Source organism: Rana temporaria, chromosome 6 (assembly GCF_905171775.1).
Source record: "Rana temporaria chromosome 6, aRanTem1.1, whole genome shotgun sequence".
NCBI classification, from domain to species: Eukaryota; Metazoa; Chordata; class Amphibia; order Anura; family Ranidae; genus Rana; species Rana temporaria.
Genome location: NC_053494.1, coordinates 1,015,184 through 1,032,209, shown reverse-complemented (window position 1 = coordinate 1,032,209; position 17,026 = coordinate 1,015,184). Strand labels below are relative to the sequence as shown.

Below are 17,026 nucleotides of genomic sequence, written 5' to 3'. Positions count from 1 at the left end.
CTCAGGTGACTACAATAACATCTACAAGGGGAGTTCCCTCATAGGCAGGCCTGGAAGTGTCACAGATACTCAGATGACTTCAACAACATCTACAAGGGGAGTTCCCTCATAGGCGGGTCTGGAGGTGTCACAGATACTCAGGTGACAACAATAACATCTACAAGGAAAGTTCCCTCATAGGCGGGTCTGGAGTTGTCACAGATACTCAGGTGACAACAATAACATCTACAAGGGGAGTTCCCTCATAGGCGGGTCTGGAGTTGTCACAGATATTCAGGTTACAATAACATCTTCTATATGGGAGAGTTCCCTCATAGGCAGGTCTGGAGGTGTCACAGATACTCAGGTGACTACAATAACATCTACAAGGGGAGTTCCCTCATAGGCAGGCCTGGAAGTGTCACAGATACTCAGATGACTTCAACAACATCTACAAGGGGAGTTCCCTCATAGGCGGGTCTGGAGGTGTCACAGATACTCAGGTGACAACAATAACATCTACAAGGAAAGTTCCCTCATAGGCGGGTCTGGAGTTGTCACAGATACTCAGGTGACAACAATAACATCTACAAGGGGAGTTCCCTCATAGGCGGGTCTGGAGTTGTCACAGATATTCAGGTTACAATAACATCTTCTATATGGGAGAGTTCCCTCATAGGCAGGTCTGGAGGTGTCACAGATACTCAGGTGACTACAATAACATCTACAAGGAGAGTTCCCTCATGGGCGGGGCTCCCAGAGTTTGGATAGCACACAGTGGTCAGCACACACAGACAGTTTCAATGGCTTCCGTAACAAAGACACACACACTATAAAAAACGAGGAGCCATCTGAACTTTTCAGGTATTTTATTGGTGACTTTTCCACATCTTTATATACAGGGCCCCGGCATTCCCTAGCGATGTTCCGAGCTGGGGCCACAGTCACTGGTCGGTTCAGCATTTCCCACCGCAGCCTGCTGGCAGAAACACACATATTACATTAACCCAACGTGTACCGCCCCCACGGACCAATCCCCACCGATCCGCCCCCAGCTATGTTAACCCCTGACCTCTGGGCCCTTACCAATAATGCAACCAATATTTTTGGGGACATTGGACCCCAAAAGAACCCTGTTTTCCTGAAACCTGCCCACTTTAGTGACTCGCTAATTAAGGGACAGTTGGGTGTTCCTGACATATTCCTGATCTCTCTGTGTGGTGTTGGGGAATCATTCAATTATCTGACATGAACCCGGCATACCAGAGAGGATCCCGGAATACCATTGAGACCAAAATAGGTGCTGGGGACCAGAGGGTGGGGGTTTACCCACTAAAAGGGGCATAAAAATGCATGCAGCCAAATGGGAAGTGGGAGGTGTCTAGTCATATTTCGGGTGTGGCCTGTTGTGTCTTCAATGTTGGCATGAAAAAACTTTGTGTCACATGGTATCTCATGAGCCAACCAGGGGGACTTCTTCCACCATTCTCACCTCTATAACTGTTTTCATAATATCCGTTCTGTGTGTACGCAGATTCCTCAGGGGCTGGAATACAAAGAAAATACGATCAGTTCCCCTCCTCCGCTTACTCCCGTTCCTCCTCTGAGGGACATGGATACATTGTATCTGTACAGTATAGAGACATGGATACATTGTATCTGGGATGTACAGTATAGAGACATGGATACATTGTATCTGGGATGTACAGTATAGAGACATGGATACATTGTATCTGGGATATACAGTATAGAGACATGTATACATTGTATCTGGGATATACAGTATAGAGACATGGATACATTGTATCTGGGATGTACAGTATAGAGACATGGATACATTGTATCTGGGATGTACAGTATAGAGACATGGATACATTGTATCTGAGATGTACAGTATAGAGACATGGATACATTGTATCTGAGATGTACAGTATAGAGACATGGATACATTGTATCTGAGATGTACAGTATAGAGACATGGATACATTGTATCTGAGATGTACAGTATAGAGACATGGATACATTGTATCTGGGATATACAGTATAGAGACATGGATACATTGTATCTGGGATGTACAGTATATATGGAGGTGGTATGGATATATATATTAGAGGGTGGTATAGATTTGTATATATATATACTGTATATTGGAGGTGGTATGGAGGTCTATATACTGAGGCAGTATTGATTTATATTTATATACTGTTCTGGTACCATATGTCCAGGCGCTCTGTCCGGCTCCCAGTTGCTGGTATCCACCTGGGAAGAGGAAGAAAATAGTACATTGTAAGATAGTTTGTGAGGAGCAGGATGGGGATGCTGGGTGGGGCTGTGTGTTAGCACAGCGGAGGAGGGAGCAGGGTGGGGATGGTGGGTGGGGCTGTGTGTTAGCACAGTGGAGGAGGGAGGAGGGTGGGGATGGTGGGTGGGGCTGTGTGTTAGCACAGTGGAGGGAGGAGCAGGGTGGGTGGGGCTGTGTGTTAGCACAGTGGAGGGGGGAGGAGGGTGGGGATGGTGGGTGGGGCTGTGTGTTAGCACAGCGGAGGAGGAGCAGGGTGGGGATGGTGGGTGGGGCTGTGTGTTAGCACAGCGGAGGAGGAGCAGGGTGGGGATGGTGGGTGGGGCTGTGTGTTAGCACAGTGGAGGGGGGAGCAGGGTGGGGATGGTGGGTGGGGCTGTGTGTTAGCACAGCGGAGGAGGGAGCAGGGTGGGGATGGTGGGTGGGGCTGTGTGTTAGCACAGTGGAGGAGGGAGGAGGGTGGGGATGGTGGGTGGGGCTGTGTGTTAGCACAGTGGAGGGAGGAGCAGGGTGGGTGGGGCTGTGTGTTAGCACAGCGGAGGAGGAGCAGGGTGGGGATGGTGGGTGGGGCTGTGTGTTAGCACAGTGGAGGGGGGAGGAGGGTGGGGATGGTGGGTGGGGCTGTGTGTTAGCACAGCGGAGGAGGGAGCAGGGTGGGGATGGTGGGTGGTGCTGTGTGTTAGCACAGTGGAGGAGGGAGGAGGGTGGGGATGGTGGGTGGGGCTGTGTGTTAGCACAGCGGAGGAGGAGCAGGGTGGGGATGGTGGGTGGGGCTGTGTGTTAGCACAGCGGAGGAGGAGCAGGGTGGGGATGGTGGGTGGGGCTGTGTGTTAGCACAGCGGAGGAGGAGCAGGGTGGGGATGGTGGGTGGGGCTGTGTGTTAGCACAGTGGAGGAGGGAGGAGGGTGGGGATGGTGGGTGGGGCTGTGTGTTAGCACAGTGGAGGGAGGAGCGGGGTGAGGATGGTGGGTGGAGCTGTGTGTTAGCACAGCGGAGGAGGGAGCAGGGTGGGGATGCTGGGTGGGGCTGTGTGTTAGCACAGCGGAGGAGGAGCAGGGTGGGGATGGTGGGTGGGGCTGTGTGTTAGCACAGCGGAGGTACGGTGGAGGGGCAGGGTGGAGATCCTGGGTGGAGCAGCTCTGATTGGTCAGGAGTGGAATACCACTGGTGGTTATTGAGCAGGAAGAGGCGTGGTCTGTAACCAGTCTGACATCCCCAGGTATTTGTCCCTCTGACTGTACCTTTGAAAGGTTTCGGGTTCAGGACGCTGGGCGAGGTGGGCGTTATCGGAAGGGTAGTGGCCCCTTCTCTCATACTCTGAGTTCCTGAGGGATCCAAGAATATATATAGACATGTGGGTCTCCACTCATAACAGAAATAATTTGGGGGTGACACAAAGACACATGAGGGTGGAGATCCATGTCGGGGTCTCCTGAGTCAGGGGACATGATGGGACATGTAGACGGGTGACAGATAGTTAGCGTGTTAGCGGCATGCTGCACATACATGTTACACACGATTAGAGATTTAGAGACCTGGAATGTGGTGGGGCCATGTGACATGGAACGGTACAAACACGGGACATGGCACACATGTGGGGGACGTGACGTACAACACGTGAAGAATGGGCTCAGTACTTACCCTCAACAGCAGCAGATGGAGAAATTTCCTCTGTGAAGACAAAACAAAAAGTAACAGGCTGAGGATAAGCTGGGAAACCGGGGACAATGGGGGCCAGGGAGGATAGGACAAGGGGGGCCAGGGAGGATGGGACGAGAGGGGACAATGGGGGCCAGGGAGGATGGGACGAGAGGGGACAAGGGGGGCCAGGGAGGATGGGACGAGAGGGGACAAGGGGGGCCAGGGAGGATGGGACGAGAGGGGACAAGGGGGGCCAGGGAGGATGGGACGAGAGGGGACAATGGGGGCCAGGGAGGATGGGACGAGAGGGGACAATGGGGGCCAGGGAGGAAGGGACAAGAGGGGACAATGGGGGCCAGGGAGGATGGGACGAGAGGGGACAATGGGGGCCAGGGAGGATGGGACGAGAGGGGACAATGGGGGCCAGGGAGGATGGGACGAGAGGGGACAAGGGGGGCCAGGGAGGATGGGACGAGAGGGGACAATGGGGGCCAGGGAGGATGGGACAAGAGGGGACAATGGGGGCCAGGGAGGATGGGACGAGAGGGGACAATGGGGGCCAGGGAGGATGGGACAAGAGGGGACAATGGGGGCCAGGGAGGATGGGACGAGAGGGGACAAGGGGGGCCAGGGAGGATGGGACGAGAGGGGACAATGGGGGCCAGGGAGGATGGGACAAGAGGGGACAATGGGGGCCAGGGAGGATGGGACGAGAGGGGACAAGGGGGGCCAGGGAGGATGGGACGAGAGGGGACAATGGGGGCCAGGGAGGATGGGACAAGAGGGGACAATGGGGGCCAGGGAGGATGGGACGAGAGGGGACAATGGGGGCCAGGGAGGATGGGACAAGAGGGGACAATGGGGGCCAGGGAGGATGGGACGAGAGGGGACAAGGGGGGCCAGGGAGGATGGGACGAGAGGGGACAAGGGGGGCCAGGGAGGGTGGGACAAGAGGGGATAATGGGGGCCAGGGAGGGTGGGACGAGAGGGGACAAGGGGGGCCAGGGAGGATGGGACGAGAGGGGACAATGGGGGCCAGGGAGAATGGGACGAGAGGGGACAATGGGGGCCAGGGAGAATGGGACAAGACTGGACAATGGGGGCCAGGGAGGATGGGACGAGAGGGGACAATGGGGGGCCAGGGAGGGTGAGACGAGAGGGGACAATGGGGGCCAGGGCGGATGGGACAAGAGGGGACAATGGGGGCCAGGGAGGATGGGACAAGAGGGGACAAGGGGGGCCAGGGAGGGTGGGACGAGAGGGGACAAGGGGGGCCAGGGAGGGTGGGACGAAAGGGGACAATGGGGGCCAGGGAGGATGGGACAAGAGGGGACAATGGGGGCCAGGGAGGATGGGATGAGAGGGGACAATGGGGGCCAGGGAGGATGGGACGAGAGGGGACAATGGGGGCCAGGGAGGATGGGACAAGAGGGGACAAGGGGGGCCGGGGAGGGTGGGAAGAGAGGGGACAGTGAGGATGGGACAAGAGTATGGGAGAAGGTGGGAAAGACAGAAGGATGGTAGAAAGTTGGGTCAGATAGGAGACATGGGAGATGACGAGACCAACAGAAGGACTGGACAGGGTGGGACATATAGAAGGACTGGACAGGGTGGGACTGGGGCATATAGAAGGACTGGTAATGGAGGGGAGGGTGGGACATATAGAAGGACTGGACAGGGTGGGAGAGATAGAAGGACTGGTAATGGAGGAGAGGGTGGGAGAGATAGAAGGACTGGTAATGGAGGAGAGGGTGGGAGAGATAGAAGGACTGGTAATGGAGGAGAGGGTGGGACATATGGAAGGACTGGTAATGGAGGACAGGGTGGGAGAGATAGAAGGACTGGTAATGGAGGAAAGGGTGGGAGAGATAGAAGGACTGGTAATGGAGGAGAGGGTGGGACATATAGAAGGACTGGACAGGGTGGGAGAGATAGAAGGACTGGTAATGGAGGAGAGGGTGGACTAGGACTAGGTGGTATAAACAGAAGGCCGGGACACGTAAGAGAGAGCTGGAAAACGAGGACCGGGCAGAAATGTGAAGGAAGGCCTAAGGCGGATGTAGAAAGGGACGGATCAGGCAGGTGAATGAAGAAACATGAATGAACATTGAGGAGAACTTTTGGTTCCGGGAGGCAGAATGAGGATCTATAGAATCTTTACCTTCCAGAGGGTTCTGAGGGACGGACTGACCATTAAAGGAGGTCTGACCGGCTCCGGCTGAGAAAGAAGGTGGAGAGAAAGCATTAGAACATCATCCTGGCACATGGCGGACAATCATGAGGAGAAATTTGGGGATTCAGTTGCAGATAATGATGGCGGAGAAAACATCGGGAGATGGGGCAGCGGGGGATTCATATGTCTGATGTTCCGTATTCTCTAGATTCTGAGAAGGAGGGAAATCTCACCGTATTTTGCGTTTGCGGCATCGGGATACCCGGCCTGGGCACCGTACGGAGATTTGGCTCCTGCTGATGAAGGTAGAAAGTTCACTTATTAGTCTTCAAAAAGGCCACCAGTGATCCAGGATTAGGTCAGTTTGGAACATCTCACTTGCTTACAACCCCTGGGGGGCCCTGTTGTATAATCCAATCCCTAATCCCTGGGAGGTCCTGTTGTATAATCCAATCCCTAACCCCTGGGAGGTCCTGTTGTATAAACCAATCCCTAACCCCTGGGGGGGGCCTGTTGTATAATCCAATCCCTAACCCCTGGGAGGCCCTGTTGTATAAACCAATCCCTACCCCTGGGGGGCCCTGTTGTATAAACCAATCCCTACCCCTGGGGGGCCCTGTTGTATAAACCAATCCCTACCCCTGGGGGGCCCTGTTGTATAAACCAATCCCTACCCCTGGGGGGCCCTGTTGTATAATCCAATCCCTAACCCCTGGGAGGTCCTGTTGTTGCATAAGCCAATCCTTGGGCAGGTGTGGCCAGTGGGTGGCCGGAGAGCCCAAAAATAATCTAAAGCCTGGCCCTGGGTCAGTGTGTTGCAATGTTGCCAGAGGACCATCATGTAGCACAGCTGGTGGGGGGCCTATTGCTAAGCCTGATCTGGGACTTTGGTTCCCTGAAGTGGAAGTTGGAGGAGAGTGTCCTGAAAATATCTAAAAACCCAATAAAATCTTTGCGACACAAAAAGGCCAGCACCGAGCTATCAGACACAATGGCGGTGGGATGTTTTTCTTACCTGTTTTTGCAGATTTCGGGTCGTATCCTAGAGCATCGGGCTGTGACCTGTATGGGAGCTGCTGACCATACGCACCTAGAGAGCAGACAGAGAACATCTCATCAAAGAGGAAACACAAGTCGTAAGGTAAAGGTGAAGGAGTGGGTATTACCACGCTACCAAAGGGGGGTGGGGGAGGGGGGGTTTGGGGGGTAAAGGTGGCCACACATGGGGAAAACACTTGCAACCAGCTTTCAACAACCAAACACAATACCCACCAAGGCCAGAGACAAGGGTACCTTCATTTTGCTGAGGTTTAGTAAAGGCCAATGTGGCCCGTTGTCCATGAGAACCTCACTTACATCCTTGAAGACTCCCATGCCGAATTCCTAAAGGTTTGGGACCCCACAAGGCGTTCTACTGGAACCTTGAAATGATCTCGGTTATCGGGGGTAAGTTGTCCATTTACTTGTTTTTAAACTCTGGTTGTAAAAATGGAGCTCCCTCTAAGTTGGGGTGTAGGATGTTAGGTATGTTTCGTTTAGCTCCTTTGTAGCCAGTGGAGCAATTGTTGATTGATCCCTAACGCCTGGGGGGCCCTGTTGTATAATCCAATCCCTAACCCCTGGGAGGTCCTGTTGTATAAACCAATCCCTAACGCCTGGGGGGCCCTGTTGTATAATCCAATCCCTAACCCCTGGGAGGTCCTGTTGTATAAACCAATCCCTAACGCCTGGGAGGTCCTGTTGTTTAAACCAATCCCTAATGCCTGGGGGGCCCTGTTGTACAAACCAATCCCTAACCCCTGGGGGGCCCTGTTGTATAAACCAATCCCTAACCCCTGGGAGGTCCTGTTGTATAAACCAATCCCTAACCCCTGGGAGGTCCTGTTGTATAATCCAATCCCTAACCCCTGGGAGGTCCTGTTGTATAAACCAATCCCTAATGCCTGGGGGGCCCTGTTGTATAAACCAATCCCTAACCCCTGGGGGGCCCTGTTGTATAAACCAATCCCTAACCCCTGGGAGGTCCTGTTGTTGCATAAGCCAATCCCTGGACAGGTGTGGCCAGTGGGTGGCCGGAGAGCCCAAAAATAATCTAAAGCCTGGCCCTGGGTCAGTGTGTTGCAATGTTGCCAGAGGACCATCATGTAGCACAGCTGGTGGGGGGCCTATTGCTAAGCCTGATCTGGGACTTTGGTTCCCTGAAGTGGAAGTTGAAGGAGAGTGTCCTGAAAATATCTAAAAACCCAATAAAATCTTTGCGACACAAAAAGGCCAGCATCGAGCTATCAGACACAATGGCGGTGGGATGTTTTCTTACCTGTTTTTGCAGATTTCGGGTCGTATCCTAGAGCATCGGGCTGTGACCTGTATGGGAGCTGCTGACCATACGCACCTAGAGAGCAGACAGAGAGCAACTCATCAAAGAGGAAACACAAATCGTAAGGTAAAGGTGAAGGAGTGGGTATTACCACGCTACCAAAGGGGGGTGGGGGAGGGGGGGTTTGGGGGGTAAAGGTGGCCACACATGGGGAAAACACTTGCAACCAGCTTTCAACAACCAAACACAATACCCACCAAGGCCAGAGACAAGGGTACCTTCATTTTGCTGAGGTTTAGTAAAGACCAATGTGGACCGAGGTCCATGAGAACCTCACTTACATCCTTGAAGACTCCCATGCCGAAGTCCTAAAGGTTTGGGACCCCACAAGGCGTTCTACTGGAACCTTGAAATGATCTCAGTTATCGGGGGTAAGTTGTCCATTTACTTGTTTTTAAACTCTGGTTGTAAAAATGTAGCTCCCTCTAAGTTGGGGTGTAGGATGTTAGGTAGGTTTCGTTTAGCTCCTTTGTAGCCAGTGGAGCAATTGTTGATTGATCCCTAACGCCTGGGGGGCCCTGCTGTATAATCCAATCCCTAACCCCTGGGAGGTCCTGTTGTATAAACCAATCCCTAACGCCTGGGGGGCCCTGTTGTATAAACCAATCTCTAACCCCTGGGAGGCCCTGTTGTATAATCCAATCCCTAACCCCTGGGAGGCCCTGTTGTATAAACCAATCCCTAACCCCTGGGAGGTCCTGTTGTATAAACCAATCCCTAACACCTGGGAGGTCCTGTTGTTTAAACCAATCCCTAATGCCTGGGGGGCCCTGTTGTACAAACCAATCCCTAACCCCTGGGAGGTCCTGTTGTATAAACCAATCCCTAACCCCTGGGAGGTCCCGTTGTTTAAACCAATCCCTTACCCCTGGGAGGTCCCGTTGTATAAACCAATCCCTAACCCCTGGGAGGTCCCGTTGTTTAAACCAATCCCTAACCCCTGGGAGGCCCTGTTGTATAAACCAATCCCTAACCCCTGGGAGGTCCCGTTGTTTAAACCAATCCCTAACCCCTGGGAGGTCCTGTTGTTGCATAAGCCAATCCCTAACCCCTGGGAGGTCCTGTTTTTGCATAAGCCAATCCCTGGGCAGGTGTGGCCAGTGGGTGGCCGGAGAGCCCAAAAATAATCTAAAGCCTGGCCCTGGGTCAGTGTGTTGCAATGTTGCCAGAGGGCCATCATGTAGCACAGCTGGTGGGGGGCCTATTGCTAAGCCTGATCTGGGACTTTGGTTCGCTGAAGTGGAAGTTGGAGGAGAGTGTCCTGAAAATATCTAAAACCCAATAAAATCTTTGCGACACAAAAAGTCCAGCACCGAGCTATCAGACACAATGGCGGTGGGATGTTTTCCTTACCTGTTTTTGCAGATTTCGGGTCGTATCCTAGAGCATCGGGCTGTGACCTGTATGGGAGCTGCTGACCATACGCACCTAGAGAGCAGACAGAGAGCAACTCATCAAAGAGGAAACACAAGTCGTAAGGTAAAGGTGGCCACACATGGGGAAAACACTTGCAACCAGCTTTCAACAACCAAACACAATACCCACCAAGGCCATAGACAAGGGTACCTCCATTTTGCTCAGGTTCAGTAAAGGCCAATGTGGACCGAGGTCCATGAGAACCTCACTTACATCCTCGAAGACTCCCATGCCAAATTCCTAAAGGTTTGGGACCCCACAAGGCGTTCTACTGGAACCTTGAAATGATCTCAGTTATCGGGGGTAAGTTGTCCATTTACTGGTTGTAAAAATGGAGCTCCTCTAAGTTGGGGTGTAGGATGTTAGGTACGTTTCGTTTAGCTCCTCTGTAGCCCAGTGGAGCAATTGTTGATTGCTTTAGCCTGCTGAGTGTCTCATAGGCTGCTGGTCTGATTATTTCCCCCTGCATTCTAGAGACGTCTGGATTCACAGTGTGAGGAAAGATAGAAGGGCAGTCTGAATATTTATGGGGACCAAGCCAATCCCTGGGCAGGTGTGTCCAATAGGTGGCTGGAGAGCCCATAAATAATCTAAAGCCTGGTGCAGGAATTGAATTGGTCCTGGGTCCTATCTTGATGGAAGAGCCCGGCCTAAGAGGGACCCTGCCCCTGGGGACAGTCTGTTGGAATGTACAAAAATTAGGTACCCACCTCCTAGTATCAGGACTATGGCTGCTAGCCCAATATGGGAGTCCAATATGTTTCTTTCCCTCTGTTGGAATGTTGCCAGAGGGTCATCATGGCCCCAGCTGTAGCACAGCTGGGGGGGGGGGGGCATTTCTAAGCCTGGTCTGGGACTTTGGTTTGCTGAAGTCCCTGAAGTGGAAGTTGGAGGAGCGTGTCCAGCTGTCTTGTGGTGTTGTGAGTTTGTCTCCCTCACTGAAGAGTGTCCGGTGGATATCGGAAGGAGTCAGCCAGCGATCCTGCGACATTGTGAGTGCGCACCGTTCTTTACTCTTACAAGGGTCCCAGTCACCACTCAGCAGAGGTCTTTGTAGGAATTTAATCTCCTCCACTGGCTTTGTGACGAACCCTCTGTCCTCAAACAGGACTATGTCCGCCATCAATGCTTCCTCTGTCCAAAACCAGCCCCATCCAACACTCTTTATCCCCCCCCCCAGGCACCAGACAACACCTCAGTGTAGGGTTTATTATCACACATGTTACACAGATATCTCACTTCAAAACACTACCCCCCCACCCTTGGAAGACAGGGCGGGTTAAACTGTCCAATGACATTAGACACACAGGTCAGGTGTGTTCAAGCGTCTCATCAGTAAACAGTCTAATCAGCAGGGGGACTGCTGGAGGAATCCCCCCTCCCTCTTTCCTCACAGCAAACACACTCACACATCCCATAATATTTGAGGCAGACACCACAATAGACAATAGAATACAGTCACACCCCAAACCATCCCAGCAAAGAGTCCACAACAGACAACACACAATATATACAACATTGAGTGTGACTAGCACAGATCATAGTGGGGTCCTCAGTCACCCTGTACCCATATTAGAGACACAGGGGTGATCTACACATAAGAGGGTCGGGGAAGCTGGACAAGGAGCCTCCAGAGCTCTCCAAGGTAAGCCGAGCTGCACAAACCCCCCATCCAAAGTGACTCCTGTCACCAGGGCCGATCCGCCCTATAGGCTCACTATGCAAGTCGCTTAGGCCCCCTGCAAAGCTGCGGAGGGCCCCCCAAATTACTACTGGCTGCATGGGAGAAGAGGTAAGAAGTCAGCACCCCCCTGCTTCTCACTTTAATGTAAGATGTCTCAACTTTAATCTTTAATGTGACATGTCACTGTCGGCAGCGCCCCCCCCCACTTCTCAACTTTAATGTGATGTGTCATTTTGCTTAGGGCCCCAGGGAGGTCAGGATTGGCACTGCCTGTCACAGTGACCAAGAGACAGATCAGTGAGAAGTGTCCTCTAGTTATTCAGAGTTTCTTTCGGGGTGTCCCGCGCTCCCTCCTGGCTGCTACTGCGGCCTTTTCGGGGGTGCGCTGAGTTGGAATTGTCCCATGTGTGGCCAGTATATGGGGGGGGGGGACAGAAGGAGGAATGAGAGGATGAGATTGACAGAAGATGAGGGGAAAGTGAGAGAGAGTGACAGTATAGCGAGGAAGAGAGGAAGAGACAGCAAAGAAAGGGACTCACCCAGCTTGGCGTTCTCTCCGACGGGCCCTTGGTACGCACCGAGTGGAGATTTTACCCCTACAAGAGAAGACACATTTCTATTTGTGAACAATAAAATGCCAAAGATAGGACAATGCCTTGCTCAACCCTTTAGTCCCAGAGGAACCCTTGAAATAATTTTCAGGCCTCAGGGAACCCCGGATAAAACAAATTCATGGGAGTTCAGCTGGGAAAAAATGCCCCTCGTATTGGAGATCAATGGTGGGAGAGCCCCTCCCCCTTCAGTAGTGGACAGACAGTTATAAAGCCCATTGGTGTCAGGCATTCCATAGTAGAGATGAGCCGGCACCCGGTAATTCGTCAGATAAAAAGTCTTTATTGGCTACACATAAGTCACATCACAAGTAACGCGTTTCGTTTTGTGGTATGAGGAAGACTGTTACAGCTGAAACGCGTTAGGGTGCTTGTGATGTGATTTATGTGTAGCCAATTAAGATTTTTCCTCCAATGGATTTACCAGGTGCTGCCTTATCTCTTCTAGGAACTTTCCATTCACTTTGCCCCCCCTGAGCACCGGTCTTCAGCCACGAGAGACTGAACGGGTGATTGAGCTTGGGTATCATTTAACTCATTGGTGTCATGCAGGATCCCTGGCCCTGGAACTACGTGACACCATCAAATTGGAGGTCCGTCAGCCACCAACTCAAGGAACCAACAGCAAACTCTGGAGGAACCCTACAGTCCCACAGAAGAACTTACCATTAGAATACGGCTGCTGGAATAAACCTGGAGATAAAACAAGGAGAGAAAGAGAAGGATTAGAACACAAATCATTGGTGGTCCAGGATCAGCAGAATCAGAAATGGGGACTGTGACGGGGGTCACTTTGGGTGGGGGGTTTGTGGAACTCAGCTTCTCTTGGAGAGTTCTGGAGGCTCCTGTTCCAGCTTCCCCGACCCTCTTATGTGTAGATCCCCCCGTGTCTCTAATAGGGGTACAGGGGGACTGAGAACCCCACTATGATCTGTGCTAGTCACACTCAATGTTGTATATATTGTGTGTTGTCTCATGCTGTTGTGGACTCTTTTCTGTGATGGTTTGGGGTGTGACTGTATTCTATTGTCTATTGTGGTATCTACCTCAACTATTATGGGATGTGTAAGTGTCTTGTTGTGAGGAAAGAGGGAGGGGGGATTCCTCCAGCAGCCCCCCTTCTCTAACCATCTCTGGATAGTGACATGACTTTTCTCTCCCAGTCAGGTGACGTTGCTCCCGGATGAGGCGGAGGATATGTGGCACACCTATAACCTTCTGCAGGTGGGGGATAGCCTGCAAGCCTCCACTATCAGGTATGTACTCCTCAGGGGCGGAGTTGTGCAGTGGGGGCGGAGTTGTGCAGTGGGCGGCGGAGTTGTGCAGTGCTGATGATGTCACTGTGTCTGCTTGTAGGAAGGTACAACTGGAGTCCGCTACAGGAAGTGTCGGCAGCACCCGGGTCCGGACCACCCTCACCATCCGCATTGAGACCTTCGACTTCGACTCTCAGGTCTGCCAGCTCCGGGTGAAAGGCACCAACATCCAGGAGAACCAGTATGTCAAGGTGAGGGCTCCTCCCCCTGTGCTCCACCCCTCCCTACACCCCAATCACACTCCACCCAATGTGCTCCTCCTCTTTATACTCCTCCCCCTGTGCTCCACCCCTTCATACACCCCCATCACACTCCACCCAATGTGCTCCTCCTCTTCATACTCCTCCCCCTGTGCTCCACCCATTTTGATATGCTGATAAGACTGTTTACTGATGAGAAGTTTGAACCTACCTGACCTGTGTGTCCATTGTCATTGGACAGTTTAACCCGCCCTGTTTTCTAAGGGTGGGGGGGAGGAGTCTCTGAGTTGTTTTATCTGTTGTGTCCATGTGTGATAATAAATCAGTTTGTTGATTGTCCCTCTACACTGAGGTGTTGTCTGGTGACTGGGGGAGGGGAGAGTGTTGGATGGGGCTGTTTCTGGACAGAGGAAGCATTGACGGCGGACATAGTCCTGTTTGAGGACAGAGGGGAAGATAGGGGATGACAAATGACTGGGAGCCAAAGGGACCTGTTTGGTTTCCAGGACCAGAATGGAAGGTGCCGATCATCGGGATGTTTATGGATTTTCTATGGGATCTGAAAATAGGAAACGTCCGTAGACAAGGATTCCGTGTGATGATGTCATTACCCCAAATCTAACCTCCTCCAGCCTCCGAGTTATATTTTATTCCCTTTCTTTCTATCTCACGTGGATTGGCCGCCATTGTTCTCCACTCCCAGGCCTGCCTGACAAGATCCTAATTCATGTCTCTGCTCTACACCAAGAACCAGTAGCTGGGTATCCGATCCATACACAAGCTGGAAGATCTCTGGAAACTGGCCATGAAAAAGTCTGAGGAGGACCAAGGGACCCGTCTTAAAGCAGAACCCCCCCCCCCCCCAAACTCAGGTGAACCCCCATAGTCTGGTACCTGCTTTGGATGGCTTTGCTCCGATACCTACAAGAGAGAAGAAGACACGGTCACACGTCCACCTATTACACCCGCCATGCATTATACTCTATGGTATCCTTGTTTCTATGGATGTGATGATACCTTGTTGTGGGAAGACGTTGCTGGGATAGCCGGAGGCTGCGGAGGAAAGAGATCGGCGTGTGACTTAGGTGACTATAAAGACAAACAGAGCCTGGAAATCGCCCACATCTTGTCACGTTACAGAAACGGAAATGTATTTTATGTGATAGACCAACACAAAGAGTACGGCACAACTGCAAACCTACCAAGACATGGCCGTCCACCTAAACTGACCGGGCCGGGCAAGGAGAGCATTCATCAGAGAAGCAGCCAAGAGGCCCATGGTAACTCTGGAGGAGCTGCACAGCTCAGGGGGGAGAATCTGTCCACAGGACAACTATTAGTGGTCTCTCCACAAATCATCTGCCCTTTATGGAAGAGTGACAAGAAGAAAGACATTGGAGAAAGAAAGACATAAGAAGTCCTGTTTGCAGTTTGTGAGAAGCCATGTGGGGGATGGGACACAGCAAACATGTGGGGGGGGGGGGACACAGCAAACATGTGGAAGAAGGTGCTCTGGTCACATGACACCAAATTGCTATGTGTGGGGAAAACTAACACTGCACATCCCCCTGAACACACCATCCCCACTGTGAAACATGGTGGTGGCAGCATCATGTGGTGGGGATGCTTTTCTTCAGCAGGGACAGGGAAGCTGGTCAGAGTTGATGGGAAGATGGATGGAGACAAATACAGGACAATCTTAGAAGAAAAGACTTGAGACCGGGGGGGGGGGAGGGGGTTCACCTTCCAGCAGGACAACAACCCTAAAGTACAGCCAGAGCTACAATGGAATGGATTACATCAAAGCCTATTCATGTGTTAGAATGGCCCAGTCACAGTCCAGACCTAAATCCCATTGAGAATCTGTGGCAAGACTTGAAAATTGCTGATCACAGACGCTCTCCATCCAATCTGACAGAGCTTGAGATATTTTACAGAGAAGAAGAATGGGCAGAAATGTCCCTCTCTAGATGTGCAAAGCTGGTAGAGACACCCCCAAAAAGACTTGTAGAGAAAGGGGGTTCTACAAAGTATTGACTCTGGGGGGCGCCATACAAATGCCCCTCCCCCCACACTTTTCACAGATTTATTTGTATCGTTTTCCTTCCACTTCACAATTATGTGACACTTTGTGTCTCTCACAGAAAATCCCAATAAAATACATTTATGTTTTTGGATGTAACAAAATGTGGGGAATTTCAAGGGGTATGAATACTTTTTCCAGACACTGTAGATGACAGGTGGGTGGACCTAGAAGACAAGGTGGACTTACCAACTTTGGAAGGTTTTCCAATTCCCCCTGGAAAAAAATAAAGACATTGAGGAAGTTACCCCCATACAACAATTCCTGAGGCCCATCCCCCATCCCAATCCCGAGGCTTCCTACATGCCTAAGTAAGGAGGGGGGGGGGGGGGCTCCAACAATTACTCTAAAGCCCAAACTCCAGCCAATCATTGATCTTCAGATTTGGGTGGAGTGGAGAAGGTTCAGTAGCTCAGTCGGGATTTTTTTTTTTTTTTTGTTGCTGCAGAACAGGAAGTGAAGGGAAACTTCTCAAAGGGGCCACTGATAAATAAAAACCTGACAGAGGTCCTCTCCCCACCTTTCCACCCAAACTTACTAAAACGGCCGTATTTGGGCTTTACCATATATATATATATATATATATATATATATATATATAGTGCCAACATCTCCCATGATGCAGTACAAAGTGACTTCATGACATTATTATTTTTATTATTATCATTATTTGATATATATTATTATTTTTATAATTATAATTATAATTATTATTATTATTATTATCTTTTTTTATTATTATTATTATACTTTTTTATATATTATTATTATTCTTTTTTTATTATTATTTTTATAATTATTATTATTATTATTTATTATTATAATATTAACCACTTAAGGACTGAGCCTGTTTTTTAGACTTGGTGTTTACAAGTTAAAAACAATTTTTTTTTGCTAGAAAATTACTTAGAACCCCCAAACATTATATATATATATTTTTGCCACCCTATAGAATAAAATGGTGGTCGTTGCAATACTTTTTGTCACACCGTACTTGCGCAGAGGTCTTACAAGCGCACTTTTTTGGGGAAAAAAAACACTTTTTTGAAAAATAAGACATCAGTAAAGTCAGCCCAAATGTTTTAATATTATGAAAGACAATGTTATGCCGAGTAAATTGATACCCAACATGTCACGCTTCAAAGTTGCGCCCGTTAGTTGGAATGGCGACAAACTTTCACCCTAAGAACCGGTTCACACACAGGGGGGGGCGGCACGACTTTGGGGGTGACTCGGCAAGGCGATC

General features: G+C 50.9%; 1 protein-coding gene across 9 annotated transcripts in view; it reads right to left on the bottom strand.

Annotated features, from left to right (window-relative positions):
- Nucleotides 1–833: 833 nt before the first annotated feature.
- The window catches only part of LOC120942891 (glutenin, high molecular weight subunit PW212-like), a 41,332-nt gene continuing 25,139 nt past the window's right edge, over nucleotides 834–17,026 (bottom strand). For 6 of the 9 annotated variants that reach the window (XM_040355833.1, XM_040355836.1, XM_040355840.1 and 3 more), the window contains 13 exons: nucleotides 15,970–15,996; nucleotides 14,715–14,750; nucleotides 14,592–14,618; nucleotides 12,848–12,874; nucleotides 12,110–12,166; nucleotides 9,824–9,898; nucleotides 6,327–6,389; nucleotides 6,082–6,138; nucleotides 3,921–3,950; nucleotides 3,521–3,604; nucleotides 2,195–2,239; nucleotides 1,472–1,525; nucleotides 834–958 (listed from right to left, as the gene is read on the bottom strand). In XM_040355833.1, the coding sequence (XP_040211767.1) occupies nucleotides 936–958; nucleotides 1,472–1,525; nucleotides 2,195–2,239; nucleotides 3,521–3,604; nucleotides 3,921–3,950; nucleotides 6,082–6,138; nucleotides 6,327–6,389; nucleotides 9,824–9,898; nucleotides 12,110–12,166; nucleotides 12,848–12,874; nucleotides 14,592–14,618; nucleotides 14,715–14,750; nucleotides 15,970–15,996 (605 nt within the window). In that variant the 3' untranslated portion in view covers nucleotides 834–935. The remainder of the gene's footprint in view (nucleotides 959–1,471; nucleotides 1,526–2,194; nucleotides 2,240–3,520; nucleotides 3,605–3,920; nucleotides 3,951–6,081; nucleotides 6,139–6,326; nucleotides 6,390–9,823; nucleotides 9,899–12,109; nucleotides 12,167–12,847; nucleotides 12,875–14,591; nucleotides 14,619–14,714; nucleotides 14,751–15,969; nucleotides 15,997–17,026) is intronic. The other 3 variants (XM_040355835.1, XM_040355834.1, XM_040355842.1) reach the window with 3 other exon arrangements.